Source organism: Eretmochelys imbricata, chromosome 3, assembly GCF_965152235.1.
Source record: "Eretmochelys imbricata isolate rEreImb1 chromosome 3, rEreImb1.hap1, whole genome shotgun sequence".
Classification (NCBI taxonomy): Eukaryota; Metazoa; Chordata; order Testudines; family Cheloniidae; genus Eretmochelys; species Eretmochelys imbricata.
Window position 1 is genome coordinate 56,000,144 of NC_135574.1, and position 20,127 is coordinate 56,020,270.

The following is a 20,127-nucleotide window of genomic DNA, read 5'->3' on the forward strand; positions in this document are numbered from 1 at the left end:
TTTTGTGCATGTTTTATATGCATAACTCTACTGAATGATGAGCAGACAGATTCTCATCTCAGTTATACTGGTATAAATGTAGAGTAATTCCACAGGCTTCATTGACATCAGCGTAACTGAGTACAGAATTTGGCCCAGACTCTGCCATATTGACTAAGGCAAAATTAAAAACTATGGTAAAAATATATTAACATTTTAAACAAAATATCTGCAGATAATTCTTCCTTTACCTCCCTTCAAAGTCTGGAGAACCAGGTTCCATGTTTCCCCTATGACTGTTGGTGACACAAGAACTTATTAAAGCATGAAACTGCACCCCTATACATGCTTCTGATAGCCCTAATGTATAGTGGGGAGAAATCAAGACATTCTGGATTTAGAACTTGGCAGAGGAGTGAAAGAAAAGCTAACTTGCAAAGATATATTAAGAGTATGGGCCAAATTCTGACCTGACTTACCCCCTCCTCTACTGTGGGTCTGTGAGGGATGTGTATCAGAGCAGAATTTCAACCTTTATCTATTTATAATTCTTAACTCTCTATCTAGGGCCTAATCCTGCTTTCCACATGTACCCACAAATACCACTAACAATTATGAGTGTGCAAGGAATGCAGGATCAGGCTGATATTTTGTTACTGATCTGAGTTCAGAAACAGTTTTTAAAGGTGGTTTTCTTTCCAGATATTCTCTTGCAGTTCACCTTTAGCAAACTTTTTTAACATTACCACTTTCTTTTAAAAGAATGTTTCAGCAGGACATGAGAGTTAGTAAACCCATAATGCTAGTGCACACCAGAAAGATTCCTTTAATTGGTTAGGACCAGTTTTTGCCACCCTTATTCATTGTGAATACCCCTTAACTAGTCCCATTGATTTCAGTGGGACTATTTGTGGTGCAAGGCACTAATACTTTGTATAAGGGTGGCAGAAACTGACCATTCAAAAGGTTAACTTATCATTGCTTTTGATTTGCAGTATAAATCTAGTTTTTTAAGCTCTGTTTCCTTAGGTGGGCTCCATTGCCCTTTTAGATAACATATCCTTAGATAAATTAATGCCTTGTTGGTAGGTTACTGCTTTTTATCCCTTCTATTACAGTGTGACATCAATATCAGTGGTATGGTTGCATACAGGTTTGATATTCAAGATAAAAAGAAAAGGCAGTAGAAGACCATTTATGGCCTGGCCCAGAGCAGCAGGACCTTCAAAGAAGCCCCTCTTCACAGACAAGTGTTATTCTCAGACAGTCTTTGAAGGGAGTTACAGTGAAAACAGCTTCTGAGAGTCCTCTGAAGGTAATACAAATCTCTATATAGAAATTTACAAAGCTCCTTTTGTTGCCTTACACCTTGTTAATGTAATTTAGTTGGCATTTCACCTGTTAAAGAGAGCTCACCAGACCCTTGTAAATAAATATTGTACTAAGAAAAGGAGTACTAGTGGCACCTTAGAGACTAACCAATTTATTTGAGCATAAGCTTTCGTGAGCTACAGCTCACTTCATCGGATGCATTGAGCTGTAGCTCACGAAAGCTTATGCTCAAATAAATTGGTTAGTCTCTAAGGTGCCACTAGTACTCCTTTTCTTTTTGCAAATACAGACTAACACGGCTGCTACTCTGAAACCAAATATTATACTGTTTGCTCTAGAAATTTTGCAAGCACTTTGTTTTCTACCCCAGGGAAAACTTCATCTGAGAACCCAGGCATGCACTGGGACACCACTCTCAATATAATTCCACTCTGGGTGCACTTTGGGGGCACTGAATGGTAGTCTGTTAATACAATGTATTAGAATGACCAGACCTCATCCCTGCTTACATGCCATACATACTTTGCTAGTATGATTTTTTTTTCAAAAGCCTGCATGTAAAAAAGGGGGGTCTCTTATCACTCAATTACAATATAAAGGGATGTTCCTTTTTTACTGTAACTTACTAATATCAGGTACTTTTACCAGATAGTAGGGGTGAATTGAGAAGTGAAAGATTCACCATATTGGACTTGAGTCTGGGTTGCATGTGTAAAGTGAGCATCACAACTGCAGTTCCATGGGCAAGTCTGGTACTAACTAAGTAACACCACCAATTCTCCAGTAGATTTTACACCAGAAGTGAACAAGAGTTCATAGAAACTCATTTGAGTTATGGGGGGAGTTCAAAATCAAACCTTGCAAACAACCACAGACACATGCACCCTGGTTCATTCTCTTGTCCCTGCAGCATCCCTGAAATATGAAGCTAGAGAACTTGGCAAGTACCATAATGGTAAAAAGGATCTAGGATATAAATTAGTAGGTTTAAAAGGATCTCTGTGAAAAAAGGCACAAGCTGTCCCTAAGGCAAATGCTGAATAAATGTGCAGAAGAAGACCCCTCTAATAGAGTTCTTACTGTTAGCCTGCAAAATGACCATTGCTCACTCCTGACAAGCATTGGCTGGATATTGAGGATCAGACCCTATCCACTGATGATATCCCTCCCCACATCTGCGTCCTGCACAGGTCCTTAGAGATTCCTACACCCAGGAAAATGTGTTCTGTGATGGTGAACCTCCATATTAAATAAGGCAAATGTTGCAGTTTCCATGGTTGACATGCTAAGGGGCAGCAAAGTAATGGCAGCACAAAGATGGACATCAGCAGAAGAGCAGATACGGAGCATAGTATTGTAGAGCTGCCTCATGGTTGCTGTGTTTTACTCCAGCCACTTACTCCCAGCTGGAGAACAAGTGCAGTGTAGATTGATCCTAATCACTTTTCTCTTTTGACTTAACTGTGCCCTTTTGGAGTTTGGGCTTTGGCTCACACAGCCAGCAGCATAACTACAATTATGCTTTGCATGGAAGTCAGTCACCTCAGAGGTGCTGAGTGCAACTTACACAGCTGCATCTGCCTACACATAGCACAATGCAGTGCAGAAACAAGCTCACTGAGACCACTAAATTTATGGAGGATACTTACGGCCGTATACAAAATTCTATTTCAGCATCTAACTGAACAACATGGCTATAACTCGTTATAGCCAACAGGTGGCCTGGAGTTCAGTCATCACCTAGCAATGCCACTGCTGGTCCTTCAGTGGGACCCAAAACCAGCTGGCTTACAGGAAACTGAATGCATCCGATGAAGTGAGCTGTAGCTCACGAAAGCTTATGCTCAAATAAATTGGTTAGTCTCTAAGGTGCTACAAGTACTCCTTTTCTTTTTAGGAAAAGGAGAGTGCAGGAGAACACACACTTCCTGGACCTAAGCTGTAAGAGTTGGCTGCTGTTTCAAAGACTTGTATTAAAATATTACATATGAGTAAGTGCTAGTGTGGTGCAGTCTAAAGATTTATTAGAAGGAATATGGGATGCCTACATAAGTCAGAGTGACAAAGCCAGAGTTATGCAGGACACGTTAAAGAAGTTTCGGTCTCTGTAGGGTGGCATGCATAGCTCTCTCACTACTTTAATGCTCTTGAGTAATTCAGCCAACCAAAATTCATGCCAATAAAACCCACAAACCACACTTAACACTCATGTGTTCTCTGTATACCACCCATTTCACAGAAAAATTTATTAGAGACATGTTTTAGAGAGTTTTTAAGAATTTTTACTTGGACTACATGTTGCCTTTGGGCTTGACTTCACTGCAGTGTTAGCTTGAGTTATCTACACTCAGGTTAAAGTGGCCACACTGCAAAAGTATGCTTGTGCTGCACTGAGTGATTGGATTAGCAACACAGACTAGTTGCATTCCCACTGTGCTACTAACTCGAGCATCAGCTGCACTCACGCTTCAATCCAGACCCACTGACAGGCCAACTAACTGGAGCTTAAAGCACCACCTAAATCAAGCTAGAGATTTTGGTATGTGGACAGGAGTCAGGTTAGGGGCAACACTCAAGTTACAGCATGAGCTAACGGTGCAGTGAAGACAGGTGCTCAGTTACCATATGTTCCAATAAATCACCTCTATGAATGACCTAAAATAGCTTTTTGATCAGACTTCAAAGTTGTAACATTTTAATTTATATCTCAGGCTACTCCAAGGCTAGAAACAAGAACCGTATATCACATTGAAAAGCTGAGAATCTCCCCCTTTTTAATGGCATTTATTTCCCATTTCTGTTATGGTTATAAGGTATCAGGACTCAGAGTCTCCATCTGCTGTGTTACTGCAGTCAAGCTAGTCTAGTGACATCACCCAAAAACAATGGGAGGGGGGCCACTGGGTACATAGTATCCATTCCAAGAGCTTTGCCAATCCCAGCTGAAGAACTAGTTATTTAGGGAGGGGGTCAAACTTTCAGGAGGACAATATGCTAAAACAGGCTTTTAAAGTAAAACAACTAAATGTGTTACCTGGTTGGGATCCTGAAGTCTACGTTTGTGCCTATTTTATAAGCCACCTGTAAAGCTGTGGAGCCCACCACTCTCTGGATGACTCCTCGGGAGGCAGCTTTATCTAGCTGGAACTGAGAAATCAGGTCGTAACCTACAAGAAACAAATATGCACAGCTAGACATGATTTCTTTATTTTTAAGTGAGCATTGAAAAATCACGGAGCTGAACGTAACCTGATTGCAATGTCTAAACAGCAGTTTTTTCCTGAAAAGTTTTTACTTGCCTGGCAAATCATCTTCGTCAGTCCTGATTGGTGGGCAGAGGTCGGTCTTTTGGTTAGAGCTGAACGTGACTGGGAACCCTTCAAAGAAAAGCGAACATATCATTCTTCTTCATCACAGGATGGAAATTGTCTGAAATTGTCCAGCTAAGGGAATTAATATGAATTAAGTAAAGTAATATGAGCATAATGGCCATATACTGGACCCACTAAAGTTGATGAGCATCTGCTTTTTGAAGTCTCCAAATTTAACAGAATCGTTTGATGGTTGATTTACTTGTACATTTTTTTGTTTAAGTCTTTAAATTAGAAAAGGGTTGTAATTCTCCCTTCCTCATCACTGTTTGTGAATTGCAGCTGTCCCATGTATCTTGCAATATATGAAGGGTTGGTCCAGAACCTTTGGTGGTTTAAGCAAAGTTTTTAAAAATACCAGTTAGTTCAATCTACTGTCTCCCTAACTCAAAGCCATCCTCACACTAGCTGAAGTGGCTGTTGAGAAGGGAAGTTGTTGGCATCCACTCCTTCTTCTTTGATATTCCAGGTGTTCCCACCCACATCCTTGCCATGTTTGATCAAATAACAAGCCCTAGTGAAGCATAAGGTTGGGGCCAAAAAGACTTGCAGGCTCTCTTTATTGACATGAACAAGAGTGTAAAAGAAATTTTCTTGGGAAACCAAATACATGTCTCACTTTCTAAATACTGTCTATTTAAAAGTATTGCTGCAAGCATTGGGGGCTGGGGGAGGAAAAAGCAGTCCCCTATCTTAAAGAAGTAAAAAAGCAAAATAAACATTTGCTGGAAAGAGCTCTATCCAAGCCTAACATCTAGTCAAACTGGAAAATGTTACTAAAGTTCGGATGGTGAAGAAAGGTGCATGCAAGTTGGAAGGAGCTACCTTCCCAGCCCACAGAAAGCCTCTTGTCTGCTGAAAGGACTCAACCATAAATGTGGGTTTCCTTCTCACAACATAGACATAAAGAAAAACTTCAGGTTGACATTTTACACCTTAGAAATGGCTTATTCTATATCACTGAAACAGATATGGGGCTGTCATCCAGTCACTTATGCTTGATGGTCAGCTAATACAGTGGATCCAGTTTGTTGCCACATCTACCAGAAAAACCTTTAACTAGAGGTGCAGAAGGATTTTTTTATTGCATCCAGTCCTTAGTATCCATTTCCAGATTGTGATCCTCACCTTAGAAACGTATTTACTTTCTGGTCAGTTTAGATGGCAAGAAGATAAACAAGAACAATCAGACAATGACAGGAAGATGGAGAGTGTAACCCAAATGGCAGATTTAAAATACCAGGCTGTGAAAGACATCACTCACTCTAAATTCTCCTTCTTGCTTTCACTCTCTCACACACACGTTTTTAGTTCCATGTCTAAGTGATGTCTAGCTATTGAGGGGTTTTAGCTGCGACTAAAACTCTCTGGATTATCAAACAAAATACCAGTGAAATGAAACACAGATAAAGGACAGACCCTTACTTGTTTGCTGCTGGACGTTGGCTGACACCAGAGCCCACAGAAAACTATACATGTACAAGAAAACAGGAGCTTGCCTGTGAACAGAAAGAAAATTCAAACATGAATTTACAGCTCCTGATATATCATGTGATCCACCTTCAGTTCTTGATCAAACATATTAAATAAATACATGACTTAGGGATTGCTAACACTTGGCAAGCAAACTCTTTTAGAGTTAAGCTTTTTATCTTTATCAGTGCAACAAAATGTGCCTATGATGTTATCTCAGTTTCCATTTCTTACATATAAAACTGTCATAAAAATAAAAAAATAGGGAAGACAGCAGGCAAAGACAGTTTTAAATGCTACCAGTTAATCACTTTCTCTGTCATCTGTTAATTACTGATGACTTACAAATGCCATTTGCTCTCTTACCAGTTACTCTTCATTTTCTCTGCTGGTTCTCTTCAGCTCTATCATGTGAGTATTTGGGATGTATATTTATGTCCTGTGCACTCCTGTAGTTAATCCCATCAAAGAGCATATGAATGAGTGCAGATTCAGCTCTTTCTGCCCCATACAGGACTTCAGAAGGGAATGAGGCTCTGTCTGCTGGGGCTGCTTTAATCCTGCAGAGGGAAGGAGGTGGGGGCTGGACAGCTTGTGTGTCCTGATGGGGTCTGAGGGCGGTTCTCAGGAACTAGCTAGGATATGAAAAAGCAATGAGAGTGGAGGAAAGGATGCTGTTCATGCCATCTTTGGAGTGGGGATGTGGTGAGGAAACATAAGTTAGACAATGCCACCCACTGAGTGGCAGGGTCTGCTGGGTGAGGGAAGCCAATGAAAGAGAAATGTGTTAAGGAGTCTTGAAGAAACAGGTGGCCCAATGATGTGTATGTTTTGACAGTTCTGGGAATTAGGATAAGGTTGAACTACCCCTAACCCTGGAAAGAAGAGCCTTTCATTTCTCACTGACTTCCTCACTAGACTGTCCCAGCTAGACCCTGGGAGGTGTGGCAAAGGATTCTTCTGAACAGAAGCAGTCATTTTAAAGTTGGTTTCATTGCTTTAACTAGAACGTTGCCAAAGTATACACATTACATAGCTAAAGAGACTGCAGTTCCTCTGTCCTAGTTGATAAGCAGTTTTTGCTAGAGACCATTTATTTTATGTTTTCAGACATATAAATATTTGCTTATATGGTTGCAGAGAGTGAGAGGGACTGAAGCTTATATATATGGAAAGGTTGAGTCAAAGAGCACGAGCAGCTAGGAGACTCTGATATTTACTGCTGATCAACAGTTAGAATTTGGATGGAAAGGCAGAGTCAGATTGGGCCAGTGTATGGCAATGTGGCCTACTAGCATGTCTATCAAAGTGCTAGCTTGAGGTTCTCAGGTTTCATTTTTTAAAAAGCAAGTCTCTAGTGGTTGTGGTTCCAAACAAAAAAAAGTGAATGGTGCATAACCAATGCAATGACGTCTGCCTGAGTCTGCCAAGAGCCTGAAGCTATAGCTCTGGAAATTATGAACTTCCCCATTCATCTCAATGAGATGCAACTCAGATGTCCAGGAATGATCATTTAAATGGTAATGTGAACTATTCCATACCTTGTGTAAGGGAAAGTCACAGATGTACACAATGTACTGAGTGATGGCTCATTTTGGTATCCCAAATGGGTGGCCTTTGGAAAGTACCGTTGCTTATTTTGTTTTCCCCAGTCAAAAGGGAGTCAGATCCCAGCGGAGTCTGTGGACATATTGAAACCCCAGTGACGGGGAGCCACGCTCAAGTGGCTCAGAGGAGCTCAGGAAACATATGGTCACATTCTGAACATCTGTACAATCTACTGTTAGAGGTACTTATTCTGACAATTCACATGGATGGAGTTTATTGTGTGGGTGGAGCTCAGAAGAGAACTGCCACCCTTTCCCCCACAAATCCAACCCCTTCAGCAGGTATACAGGCTGAAAAGAAAAACACAGGAGACATACCCCAAATGGCCTGGGCTTGAAAATCTTCCCTCTGTTCCACTGCATACACAAACTCTTAGAATATAAAAAAAAAACTCATTAAAAGGTGTCAATTTGCTATGATTTGTGCATTTTGATAAGTCTGCATTACAAACCAAAACACACAACCTGGATGTACTTCCTGATTAATTTAACACAATAATACTTAGCACTTTTCAATGTGCTTTACAAGCATTAACTGATTAGCTTCACTATATTCCTATGACCTAGTAAGTATTATCCCCATTTTACACACGTGTAAATTGAGGCAGAGAGAATACAAGTCCTGCCCAATGCCACAGAGAGTGTCAATGCCAAGCTAGTACTAGAAGTTAGAAGTTCCTAGTGCCCAGACCTCTGCTCAGATCATTTTAACAGCTACCTCTCTCTTTTTATTGATTATGCAAGCATAGATTTTTTTCAGAAAAATCCCAGTATTCAGCGAGGGCCTATCACTCAGGCATTCTCCAGTAAAGTACTAACTACTATTTTTTTAAAAGTAGATTTATTAAGTAGCATATAACGTGGTGCCTGAAAAGACCACTGCATCCTCACAGACCTGCTGTGCAGTGAAATTACTCATAGAATTAGTCTCTAGCAATGCCATTACTGCACTGTGCTGCCTTTCTATGGACATTTTTCCATCCTACTTTTCTGACTTTTTGTCCATATCCTCACATACAACTTGTGGTGAGGTGTATATTCCGTGGCTTAAGGGAGGGCTAGTGGGAAACAGGAAATACTCTAGTGGGCACCAGTTTCCACTGCAGGTATAAAAAAAACCTTGTAACTGACAAAAGATGCTCCAGCTAAAGACAGGAGGCTTTCAGAAGGTGCAATGTGCACAAACCAAAAAGACCTACAAAGGTTTCCATCAGAACAAGTCATTAAATACAGCAGAGAACAGAGATCTTCTGTTAAGTCTCAGGCTAAATGTAGTAAGGGATGGTTGGATTAAACCATTTCCTAAATTTTACTGTTTGACTGAAGAAGCTGGGTGTTACTGGCTTTTATGGTTGGGGAAAACTTTTGGGGAAAGACTAAGTGAATTTGTTTTTCCCCAGTAAAGTATTTGGGGCATATCCTGAAATCCTGAGGAGAAGGGAATTAGAACTCTCCTTTGGGATCAGAGTAGCAGAAGGAACAAAAGCCCAGTTTGGTCTGTTATAGTGGTGACTTTAACAAGTGAGTGGTAGTCACTGGAAGGAGTGGTGGTTGCTCCCTGGCGGCTCCTCCACTCTGTCCCATTTCCATAACTCTGTAATGTTGCAGGGGTGGGGAGTAGTCTCCTATTTGTCCTACTCTACGTGGAATGCTAACTCTGTCCTGATGAGGCACTTTGCTTTTCAATTTAGCCTTCGTACTTGCCTTTTAACTTTAGCTTCCAAATGCCAAATTTTCAAAGCTAGGCATGTAAACTGAGGGTGCAAATAAGTAATTATGACCCAGATAGCTATTTTGCTGTAAATTTATGGTTTATGGATGGCCCCGAATAGTATTAACTTTTGCTTATTCTCTCCTGATTGCTGTGACCTTCTATTCTCTACACACTATAAAGCGAACTAAAAAAAATTTGTTACTGCTTTTTATTCTCCTTATTCTACTACATAGATAACTTTCCTCATCTGTCTTTTGATTTCAATTGTTGTATCAGACTCCTAGTGTAAACAGGTGCAACTCCCCTGACTTCAGTGAATTTGTTCCTGCTTATATCATGTTTCTAATTGGCTCTAAATGTCCTGACAGCTAAAAAATACCTATGTATGATTTGAGGGATTGCATTTCTGAAAGTTCTACTCATTATTACTCATTCTAAGAGTTGAGATATCTTGGCCCTGAGAGTATTCTCACTGAAATCAGTGGCAAAACTTGCACTGACATCAAGTGCCTTCTAATTAAAACCCCACAAATAATTAAGCTAACATCTGGAAGTAGGAGCTAATTGAATTGCCAGTGAAAGTATAATCGTTGTCAGGCTCTAGCACATCATTGGAGGGTAACAAATAATTTACTATCCAATAAATTCTTACCTTCATTATAAAAATATACTTTTCTGTCCAAAGTTGTATGAAATTTGGCATGGGAGGGAAAGCAGCTTTCTCTAAACTGACAGATTCTAATCTTTGTAAAGATCAAATGGCTTATTTCTAGGATAGGTCAGTGTGGAAAATCTGGAAACATATGAGGCCAGATTTTTATTTCCTTTACACAGAAGCCCGTCTAGAGTAACTTCAGTGAAATGTCACTGAAATCAGTCTGTAAATTCAATTTCTACCACAAAGTCATCTTTAAAAATAAATGAAAAATATCAGTGAAATGTTTAAAGGGCAAAAGTAAACAAAATACATAAACTGGAGCCAGTTTAACTGTTTCCATGCCTCTCTGTCCTTCGGATCTTAACAATTCCTTTTTGATGATGGAACCTGCAGTTCCCATGCCTTTGAATGAAAATCCAGATTGTGTTACCTTTTCTAGGTCAGAAGATATGTACTTTGTCTCCAGGGGTGCCAGACAGTCATTATCCTCTAATGTTACAGTGAGTAATTCCAATTAACTTAAATACATCAACATTTATTTACTAGAGGAATTAAAGAGAAAATTAAAAGAAAACAGATGTTAAGCAGAATATAATCAAAGCCATGCTAAGATGAAAATAAACACAGCTAGGCTGCAGCAGAGGACTGAAGTCTGATCTCACTTATAATGGTTTGACATCAGCGTAACTACATTGACTTCAGTGGATTTACTCTTTACACCAATGTCAGAGAGGTCAGAAACAGACTCTGCATGGCTATGTGTTGGTGTATATGAATATGAGCAATTTAAAATGTACCAAGGAATTATTTAGTAATAATACTAAAAAATTAGTGAGTCAGCTTGCAAATTCCCTCACTAAGCACTGGTCTCTTAAATCACAAGTCAAAGAATAGCCCGTGCACATGAATTTTCAAAATATTTCCAAGAATTTTCAGTTACATTTTAACACGTCTTCCTGAATCTTTACCTTATTTATCATGCTGCCCCCATTTCCTCCCCTTGTGTGTTGTTTGAGAATGCCACAGACACAGCAAAACATCAGTTCAGAGGAGGTTCTTATAAATCCCAACAGGATGGGGAAATAATAAAATATTAAATTAATAAAATATTTTAAACACATTTAAATTTAAGCCAGACTCATGATATATGATCACAAATTATAATGCTTATGAGCAGGGCCCTGTGTACTCTATGGCACAAAGAACTGAATTCCATGGTACAAACCCCTAAATGCTGCCGCAACACTAATTTATTTTACCATCATGAATTACTCTTTGAGTGAAATCCTGACTTCATTGAAGTCAATGCAAAACTCCTACTAATTTCAATGTGTGTTTCACCCACAATTCCTCCCCCCACTCCACACAAATGTACACACAACTATGGCTCATAGTTGCAAGTAGTCAATGAGGTGAAGTTAGTGTGTGATTATTTCAGACAGTGATTATTTTTGCAGATGGATTTTCTGGGACACTTTCCAGAAGGCTTATTTCCACTCCCTAGGTCTTGCCCACCACATAATTGTCCTGGTGGCCTGGCTCCTTTCCTCACTATTCCCCCCGAGACACTAGGGAGAAGGGGAGCTTTGTAACCAGCTTTTGTGGCTCATGTGTCCACCTATGTAGGCCTCAGCTGCTGCACTGTTCTCCAGATAACTCAGCTGGCTCCCCACACTACCAAGCTGCCAGCTGGATCTCTGACCCTCTACTGCCTGGCTCGGTGGAACAGAGTAGGAAAGATTCACTTTAGTCCAATTAACTCCCTCTTGTGGAGACAGCCCAAGAGCAAAATGCAGCTGCAGACAAGTCCCAGCAGGGCAGGGAGACAAAAAACAAAATGCTAGGTGCTTGGTTGCAGCAAAAAGGCAAATTCCTTAGGGAAAAAAGACAGATTCAACAACTGAAGCCCTCATGGGGATAAATAGGGAAATTCAGACTTCTTCTACTTGTTGTTTCATAGTTGTACCTCTGCAGACTCAGGTAGGCATGTATTATGTACACTCATTCATGTTTTCTACTCTGTCTTGACAACCAGAAGGGTAGACACACAACTTTGTTTTAAAAAGAAAGCTGAGTTTCAGATGCACAATTCCTCAACAAGGTGTAAACCCAGAAGCAAATTCCACAGAATCACAGAACTCAAAGAACCTTGCCTATAATTTATAAAAGTATATATTTTTGTTTGCAAGTTAAATGAGGTATTAAAAACAATTCTGTTAATATTTTAAATTTTAAAACTGTTCTATCCCTTATAAGAAACATAACGTATCTAAAATAATTTTTCCAGTTTACATATTCTCTAACTACTTAATATGAATAATACACAGGCAAAATATTGCAAAGCATGATTCTTATAACTTATAGGTATGCAGTCATTCATATTAAGAGAAAAAGGACCAGATTCTGTTCTCACTTATACCTGTGTAAATCAGGAATAACTCTATTGTCATCAATATACTTACACGAACATGGAAGTATTATGATCAGAAATTCACTGAGGTGAAGCTAAGGATAGGGGAAATTTGCTAAAATTAATTTTGCCTTCTTAATTTGTTTCTCAATCATTTTACTGTTATGTTGCTGGCTCCTGTGGCTACTTTTGTCTCTCCCAGGGTTTCATTTGGAGCTGTATGGACTCAACGGCAATTAGTAGTTTAGACTTCTGTTTTCCAGTGTAGGCCCTTCCTTTCCATGTGACTGCAGTCTGGCAGGTCTTCTAGCTTTGAGTCATATAGGTGATAATTGGGAGTAGAATATTATTCTCAGTTATTTGGTCTTCTCTGTCACTGGTTCCTTGAACAATTTTTATTTTTTTTATTTTTTTGCCTTCAATTTAAATATAGGCATGTACAAACCAAGAAGGGACATCTTTCTGCATGAAAAGGAAAAGCCAATGTGCTAATGAGATTTAAAGGACTGCACAGATGTAGTCTCATGGTCAAGGTTTGATTTTTCTACATTATATATTTAAAACCAAGTATTCTACTGTACCAACAGTAAAAGGCAGAAAACATACACAAAATAAGTTCCATCAGAATCAGCAATAATCTTCATAGTGTTCCTGTCACTGATGTTCCTTCTCTTCAGTCTCCTTTGCTCTTGTAACAGGTGGTTGCATTTTCACAACTTGGACAACTAGAGTTTATAACAAGAGAGACGGGGGAACAAGTCCATGTGGACTTATTTGAGGAAGTTTATGACCCCTGGGCATGTTAGGGTCAAGCTGTATAATAACTCCAAGAAAGAAAGTCTCTGTCTCTGTTTATATGACATAATATGTATCTATTGGCAACTTAGAGAATGACCCTGATCCTGTACTGAGCTCTCTGCAAGCAGTCCACTGGACCCTGGCAAAGACATGTTGACTTCAGTAGGGGCTCTGTAAGGGTGGAAGGGTCCATCCACGTGAAACTTAGTGCAACATTATCATTATTTTATATATAATTATTATTAATAATTATTACTATTATTATAAGAAGTACTCCGAAGCTTCTTGATATTTTCCACTTTAAAACACCTATTTTCAGTTACTTATAACTTTTTGGCCAAACTTTATCCTTTTGGGGCCACATTGGATTTCCAAAATTGTATGGAAGGCCGGTTAGGGGAGGCTGTGTCTCCCCAAACAGCCAGGCGTGGCCCGACCCCGCCTCCTATCTGACCCCCCCCCCCCCCCGCTTCTCACCCCCTGACAGCTCTCTGGGACTCCTGCCCCATCCAACCCCCCCATTCCTCTGACGGCCCCCCGGGACTCCTGCCCCATCCACCACACCCTGCTCCCTGCCCCCTGACCACCCCCAGACCTTCTACCCCTGACTGCCCCCTGCCGCCCTATCCAACCCCCGCCCCCATTCCTGACTGCCCCCCTGGGATCCCTGGCCCATCCAACTCCTCTGTTCCCTGCCCTCTGACAGCCCTGAACCCTATCCACACCCCCGCCCCCTGACCACAGCCCCCGAACTCCTTTGCCCTCTATTCAACCCCCCCACCCCCTTACCACGCAGTCTGGAGCGCTGGTGGCTGGAGCACTGGCTCAGGCAGGGGCTTTGCAACTGCGCAGCCTGGCCGCCCAGAGCGTTGCGCTGGCGGTGAGGTGAGGTGAGGCTGCAGGGGAGGGGGAACAGCAGGAGAGGGGCCGGGGACTAGCCTCCCAGGCCAGGAGCTCAGGGGCCAGGCAGGAGGGCCGTAGTTTGTCCACCTCTGCACTAGGGTGTAGGGGTACCTGAGGACACTGGGGGAGAAGGGGCAGAAAGGTATATAACCATTAAAGCACACTCATCTTCAGAACCTGGAATTGTCCCCATGAGTTTTGAGTCCCAACATTCCTTTGCTGTCAGCAAATAGCTATTGAACCCGCTGGCAATATATGTTTCTCATTCTCCTCTAGTGGCTTTTCCATGTGGAGGATAACAGACTACTGCTGTTACCAGTTATCCCGTTAACTTAAGTGGCAGAGGTCTGTCCTAAAGACCTGCAGCTTCCAATGCTGATAATGAACCATGTGGGTATCAATATGGTTTAACGTGCTGGAATTTCTGGAAGTTTTTTTGTTTGCTTTTTTAAATATTTAGAAAATTCCGTACAAAAGTTAGGGTTGCTAAGTCAAGCACTCAAAAGTTAGGCAATGCTAGACTGAGGTTGCCCGTGAAACCTTAATTTGGCCCCATGGCATGCATGCTTCATTCACTGCACAGAATAGATAGTGTTCAGCAAATGAATCAGGGTTATGTAGTGAAGGAGGCCGTTCTTCATAAGACCCCGGCTTCATATACTGCAGAATTTGTAAGGTGTGTAGTGACAGAGGCAGGGAATGGTGAAAAGATAAAAGATGATCTCCTAGTAGCTGGATGCTGTCCTGAGGGAATTAGATTCTATTCTTGTCTCTTACATAAAGCTTCCATGTGATGCTAGGTAAGTCACTTAAATGAAGTTTTCCACAGGTGATCCCACTGATTGCATTCCTCATTTTCTGGGTGGCTGTCTTGAGTCCTTGTGGCCTGACTCATAGAAGCACTAAGCACTTACAGCTGCAACTTAAGTGAATGGGAGCAGTGCCCTAAAATGATATAGATGTGCTATAAAAATGCTAAGTACTCTAAAAAATCAGGTGTTAGGTACTTCAAGTTGGGCACCCAAAATTAGTGAATACTTGAAAATGTTGGCCTTAACCTCTGTTCTTCAGTTCCCCATCTATGAAGTGGGGTGAGAATACCACCTATTTTCATAGAGCTCTTATAAACATAAATGTATTAATGTTTGCACAGTGCTCAGATACTATGGTTATGAGTAAGGCTATGATTTTTTCACAGAGACTGCAGAACTTCCAGCGACCTCCGTGATTTCAGCCCACCGCAGCCAGGAGCTGTTGGGTGCCCCTGCCACCTGGTGAGGGTACCCCGGAGCTCCTGGCCACCCCGGGTGGTGTGGGGACCCCGCAGCTGAGCTCCCCATTTTGTCATGGATATTTTTAGTGAAGGTCACAGACAGGTCACGGGCTTCCATGAGTTTTTCTTTATTGCCTGTGACCTGTCTGTGACTTTTACTATAAATATCCGTGACAAAATTTTAGCCTTAGTAAAGAGTATCACAGAAAAGTTAATGAGGAAATTAATAATTCTGTATTCAGTGCAGGGCTTGGATGGAGTGCAGAACACACTGAATGGTGAAAATAAAAATATTAGAGAGCTACCCATTCAATGTGCACCATTTAATCTGTGCACTGAGGGCACATCTATACAGCAAGTCTCAACACAGGTTGACACCATGGGGCTTGTGGGGCTCACGCTACAGTGTTAAAAATAGCTGTGTAGATGTCATGAATGGGGCTCTGAAGTCCACCCTCATCCCTAAGCCTCAGTGCCTGAGCTGTGAAGTCTACACTGCTATTTTTAGGGCTCTGAGACTCGCTACCACTTGCTGTGTAGACATACCCTGAGAGTGTGCTTGAGTGACCTTGAGCCTGTGTCCATTGAATTCTATGCTAAAACTCCCTTTGACTACAATAGACTAGGATCAGGCAATGAATTAGGCCAGGGTCCTGTGGAAAAAATAGGATGTAATTGTGTAATTAAAGATTTTATCATAATGCATAGGTACCAGGGAGGCTGAATTAAGGCAATCTTAGAATTGGCATTTCCTAACTTTTCAGTGCTTGACTTTGCAACCTTAACATTTTTTGCATACAGTTTGTTTTTAGTTTTGAATATAATTTGTTATTTGTTTTGCAGTAACACTTATGAGTTCCAATCATGTTTCAGGACCCCATTACGCTAGGTGCTGTCCAAACACAGAACAAAAGGTTTGTCCCGACCCTAAAGGGTTTCTAATCTAAGTATAAGATGAAAGGCAATATGTGGGTACAATAAACAGACAGAAAAAGCTCAAGGGAACAATGAGACAATACTTATAGGCATCCTAAGCAGTAGTCACAGCACAACAGCTGCCTAATCACTGTTGAGATTTTGTGGCATCGCAGCACAGGTGAGTTGCAAGGAAGGATTTGAAAGAGGACAATGAGGTGGCTTTATGGATGTTTACTGGAGCTCCTCCCAAGCATGAATGTCAACATGGGAGAAAGCACAAAGGTGCTTGTTTCAAAATTTAACTACTAGACAATGAAGGCTGATCTCATTGGCAGAGTGGAGCGGGGAGTTGATCCCTCAATAGTCTTCAGAGTAGCAGCCGTGTTAGTCTGTATTCGCAAAAAGAAAAGGAGTACTTGTGGCACCTTAGAGACTAACCAATTTATTTGAGCATGAGCTTTCGTGAGCTACAGCATCTGATGAAGTGAGCTGTAGCTCACGAAAGCTCATGCTCAAATAAATTGGTTAGTCTCTAAGGTGCCACAAGTACTCCTTTTCTTTCCTCAATAGTCTATGAGAGATAAGTAAGGTGGGGATAGGCTGTGACTGGCCTTGAAAAATTAAGACAGGTTGTTGTGGTGGTGGAGGAGGGGGAGCCAGTGTAGGAATGCAAAGAGATGAGTGACGTGGTCAAAGTGACAAGCTGGGGAAATAATCTTTATATTTGCATTTTGAAGGCATATGAGTGGAACAAGCTAGGATTTGCTGAGCCTTGAGAGGAGGAGATTGGAGAAGTCAAGATGTGAGATACTGAAGGCCAGAAGAGGAATTTTATCTGTGTGTATGGAGATGAAAGGTTGGATCTTAGATATGTTGTAGAGGAAGAAGCAGCAAGTTTTGAACACAGCCTGGATATAGGGATCTAGTGTGTATCATGATCATTGAAACTGGGTTCGGAGGGCCCATGTTTCTTGGGGGGACTGTTAGTGAGAGATACCTGGGAATGTGGGAAGTTAGGCTAGAAGCTATTCAGCCACAGGGACAGAACAGTGCACAGGGTTTTTTAAAAGTTCCGCTTGTTCAGCTTAACCTGTATTCAGCTTCTCTTTGTGAATGAAACACAGAGGGAGAGCCAAGTCACACATAATGTGTAGGATCACAGCCTATATTTCTCCTGTAGATTCAGTGCCTGATTCTCCATTACCTTGTACTTTGTGAATGAATATAAAGAGGGTTTCCAATACCGTGAGTGAATAGAGAGAAATCTGATTTGGTAGCACTTTATACCCACTTTGCAAAGGTATAAATGGCTATTTATGGTGGAAGCAGGGCCGGCTCCAGGCACCAGCTTTCCAAGCAGGTACTTGGGGCAGCATTCAGAATGGGACGGCAGTCCATGTCCCACGGTGGCAATTCAGCGGCAGCTCCGCCGCTCTTGCAGGGGTGGCAATTCATCAGCGACTGTTTGGGGCTGCAAAATTGGTAGAGCCGCCCCTGGGTGGAAGATTGTGACTAATCACTGTTAGGATATAGATATTTCAGGCCTGTCTGCAAAGGCCTGTACTTTAAGAATGTAGGTATACGTTTATCATTTAGCTAGTAATAGAGGTATACAAGAACGAATCTGTGTAAGAGCCTTCTCTCACTGTGACAGTCTGAGGCCCTGTTCTTAGGCCAATGCCTTTGGCTAAGCTGCAGAGGCAGCCATAAGCTGGGAAGCGTATGGTCACATCCTCACATTCCAAACTAGTCAATATGGGGCTGTTAGGAACGTGATCCAATCTATCACCTCCAGAGAAAGGGAAGAGCCTAGAAGATGTAAAAGGAAATTTAGGTTGATAGTTTTCTGTCTGGTAAGAACTCACGTATCAATAGACACAGTCTTTATAGCTGTTGTGAAATCCTCACTTCTGTATTGTTTTGTCATTATAGGTCCCACTTCGCTATTGTTTATTGGCATGGTCTCTGTCTGGTTCTGTAATGGTCTGCTGTATAATTAATTTTGCTGGGTGTAAACTAATTAAGGTGGTGGGATATAATTGGTTAGCTAATCATGTTACACTATGTTAGGATTGGTTAGTTAATTTCAGTAGAATGATTGGTTAAGGTATAGCTAAGAATATTACTATATAAATTAGGGGCAAACAGGAAGTAAGTTGGGATTCTAAAATAAGGAAAAAGGAACTTGGATTTAAGCTTGCTGGAAGTTCACCCCAATAAACATCGAATTGTTTGCACCTTCGGACTTCGGGTATTGTTGCTCTCTGTTCATGCGAGAAGGACCAGGGAAGTGGGAGAGTGAAGGAATAAGCTCTCTAGCAATCACGTCTTCAATTGTTTAATCTAACAGCTAGAGCAGACAAGGTAGGGCCAGCCTTTATGTATTCAGAACAAACAGATATTGAAGTCTGCAAGGTATTTCAGAGATGTCTTCTTTGAATTTAAAGGAAATCCACAGGGTTGAGAGCTTGAAGAACTCTCCTTAAAAGAATAAATAAGAGAGAGAAAGGGTGAACCAGGAGACTGTTCATCAGCTTGATATATTTTAAACTTTGATGGCTTTATGTAAGACTGGTAAACAGTTTGCTACAGCTCAGATAAGAAGGAATGTAAATTGGCTATAAATAAAAACAGTTCAGCTATCTATCTTGAGGGACAGCTCTCTCCATCTTGGATGCAGTGTCCTGAACCACATTGCATTAGTAGAAGTTTTGTTTTTCCTGATGTCATGTGATAATTAGTCACCTACTCCAGGATATGTCACAGAACTTGTCTTACTACCATCATTTTTTTTTTTTTGGTTGGTTGGTTGTACAAGCAAACATACATTGTTACTACTATTACCATATTTCTTTCCTTTTGACATTGGTGGAAATTTTTTGCAAAGTGAATTATGAAACCTAGCTGAGAAATGTTCTCATCCAAGAAATCCAAATGGTATGGCCTTTATTTGTTCTTAGAATGTTTTCTATGTAGGTTTGAGGAGTGCATTTTTTTTACTATCATGTATACTGTAATATATCCCAAAAGTTTCTACTATCACCCTCACATGCTACCAAAACAAAATTCCTGTGAATAATGTTAACGTCCTAAAACTAAAAATTACATAGAATTTTGATTTTTTTCAGAATTTATCTGACTAAATATATGCATTGAGATATAGGTACTCAACAATATTCTGTACATTTTTCTTTTTCTTTTTAATCTAAACAGTTTATAACCTGCAGCCACAGTATAACTTGGAGGGAAGATTACTAACAATAGTCAACAAAAGTAAGGCTAACACAAAAATATCAGGAAAGTGATTGTGGAAATTTGACTGAGACTATGGTCAATAATTCAAGGCTTAACAAACTGCTAATGAAAAGTAAATGGCAATATTCTACTATTTTTCTATGCACAGAATTCCCACTGATGTCAATAGGAGTTTTGTAGAAAAATTGAGGATAAGTTTATCCTAAAAACTTCTGTCTTCATCTGAGATTCCAAACACATTTTTCTGCATATTGGTAATTTTCACTGAGTTAAGGAAACACTACATTGTATGCTGTAGTCATTCTGTGAAGAGGACCAATTACGGTAAAGATGTATACTGTAAAAAGTCTAAATGGTACAAAAAACAAGTTGCATGTTGGAGAAGGCAGTCAGTGGCTCAGAGGATTAACAATGGAATATGAATTCTATCACTTCT

General features: G+C 40.7%; 1 protein-coding gene across 1 annotated transcript in view; it reads right to left on the reverse strand.

The window, feature by feature from the left end:
• The window catches only part of COL9A1 (collagen type IX alpha 1 chain), a 102,535-nt gene extending 96,000 nt beyond the window's left edge, over positions 1-6,535 (reverse strand). The window contains exons 1-4 of the mRNA XM_077811607.1: positions 6,522-6,535; positions 6,108-6,181; positions 4,611-4,688; positions 4,346-4,478 (exon numbers count right to left, since the gene is read on the reverse strand). Coding sequence (XP_077667733.1) covers positions 4,346-4,478; positions 4,611-4,688; positions 6,108-6,181; positions 6,522-6,535 — 299 coding nt within the window. The remainder of the gene's footprint in view (positions 1-4,345; positions 4,479-4,610; positions 4,689-6,107; positions 6,182-6,521) is intronic.
• Positions 6,536-20,127: the final 13,592 nt, after the last annotated feature.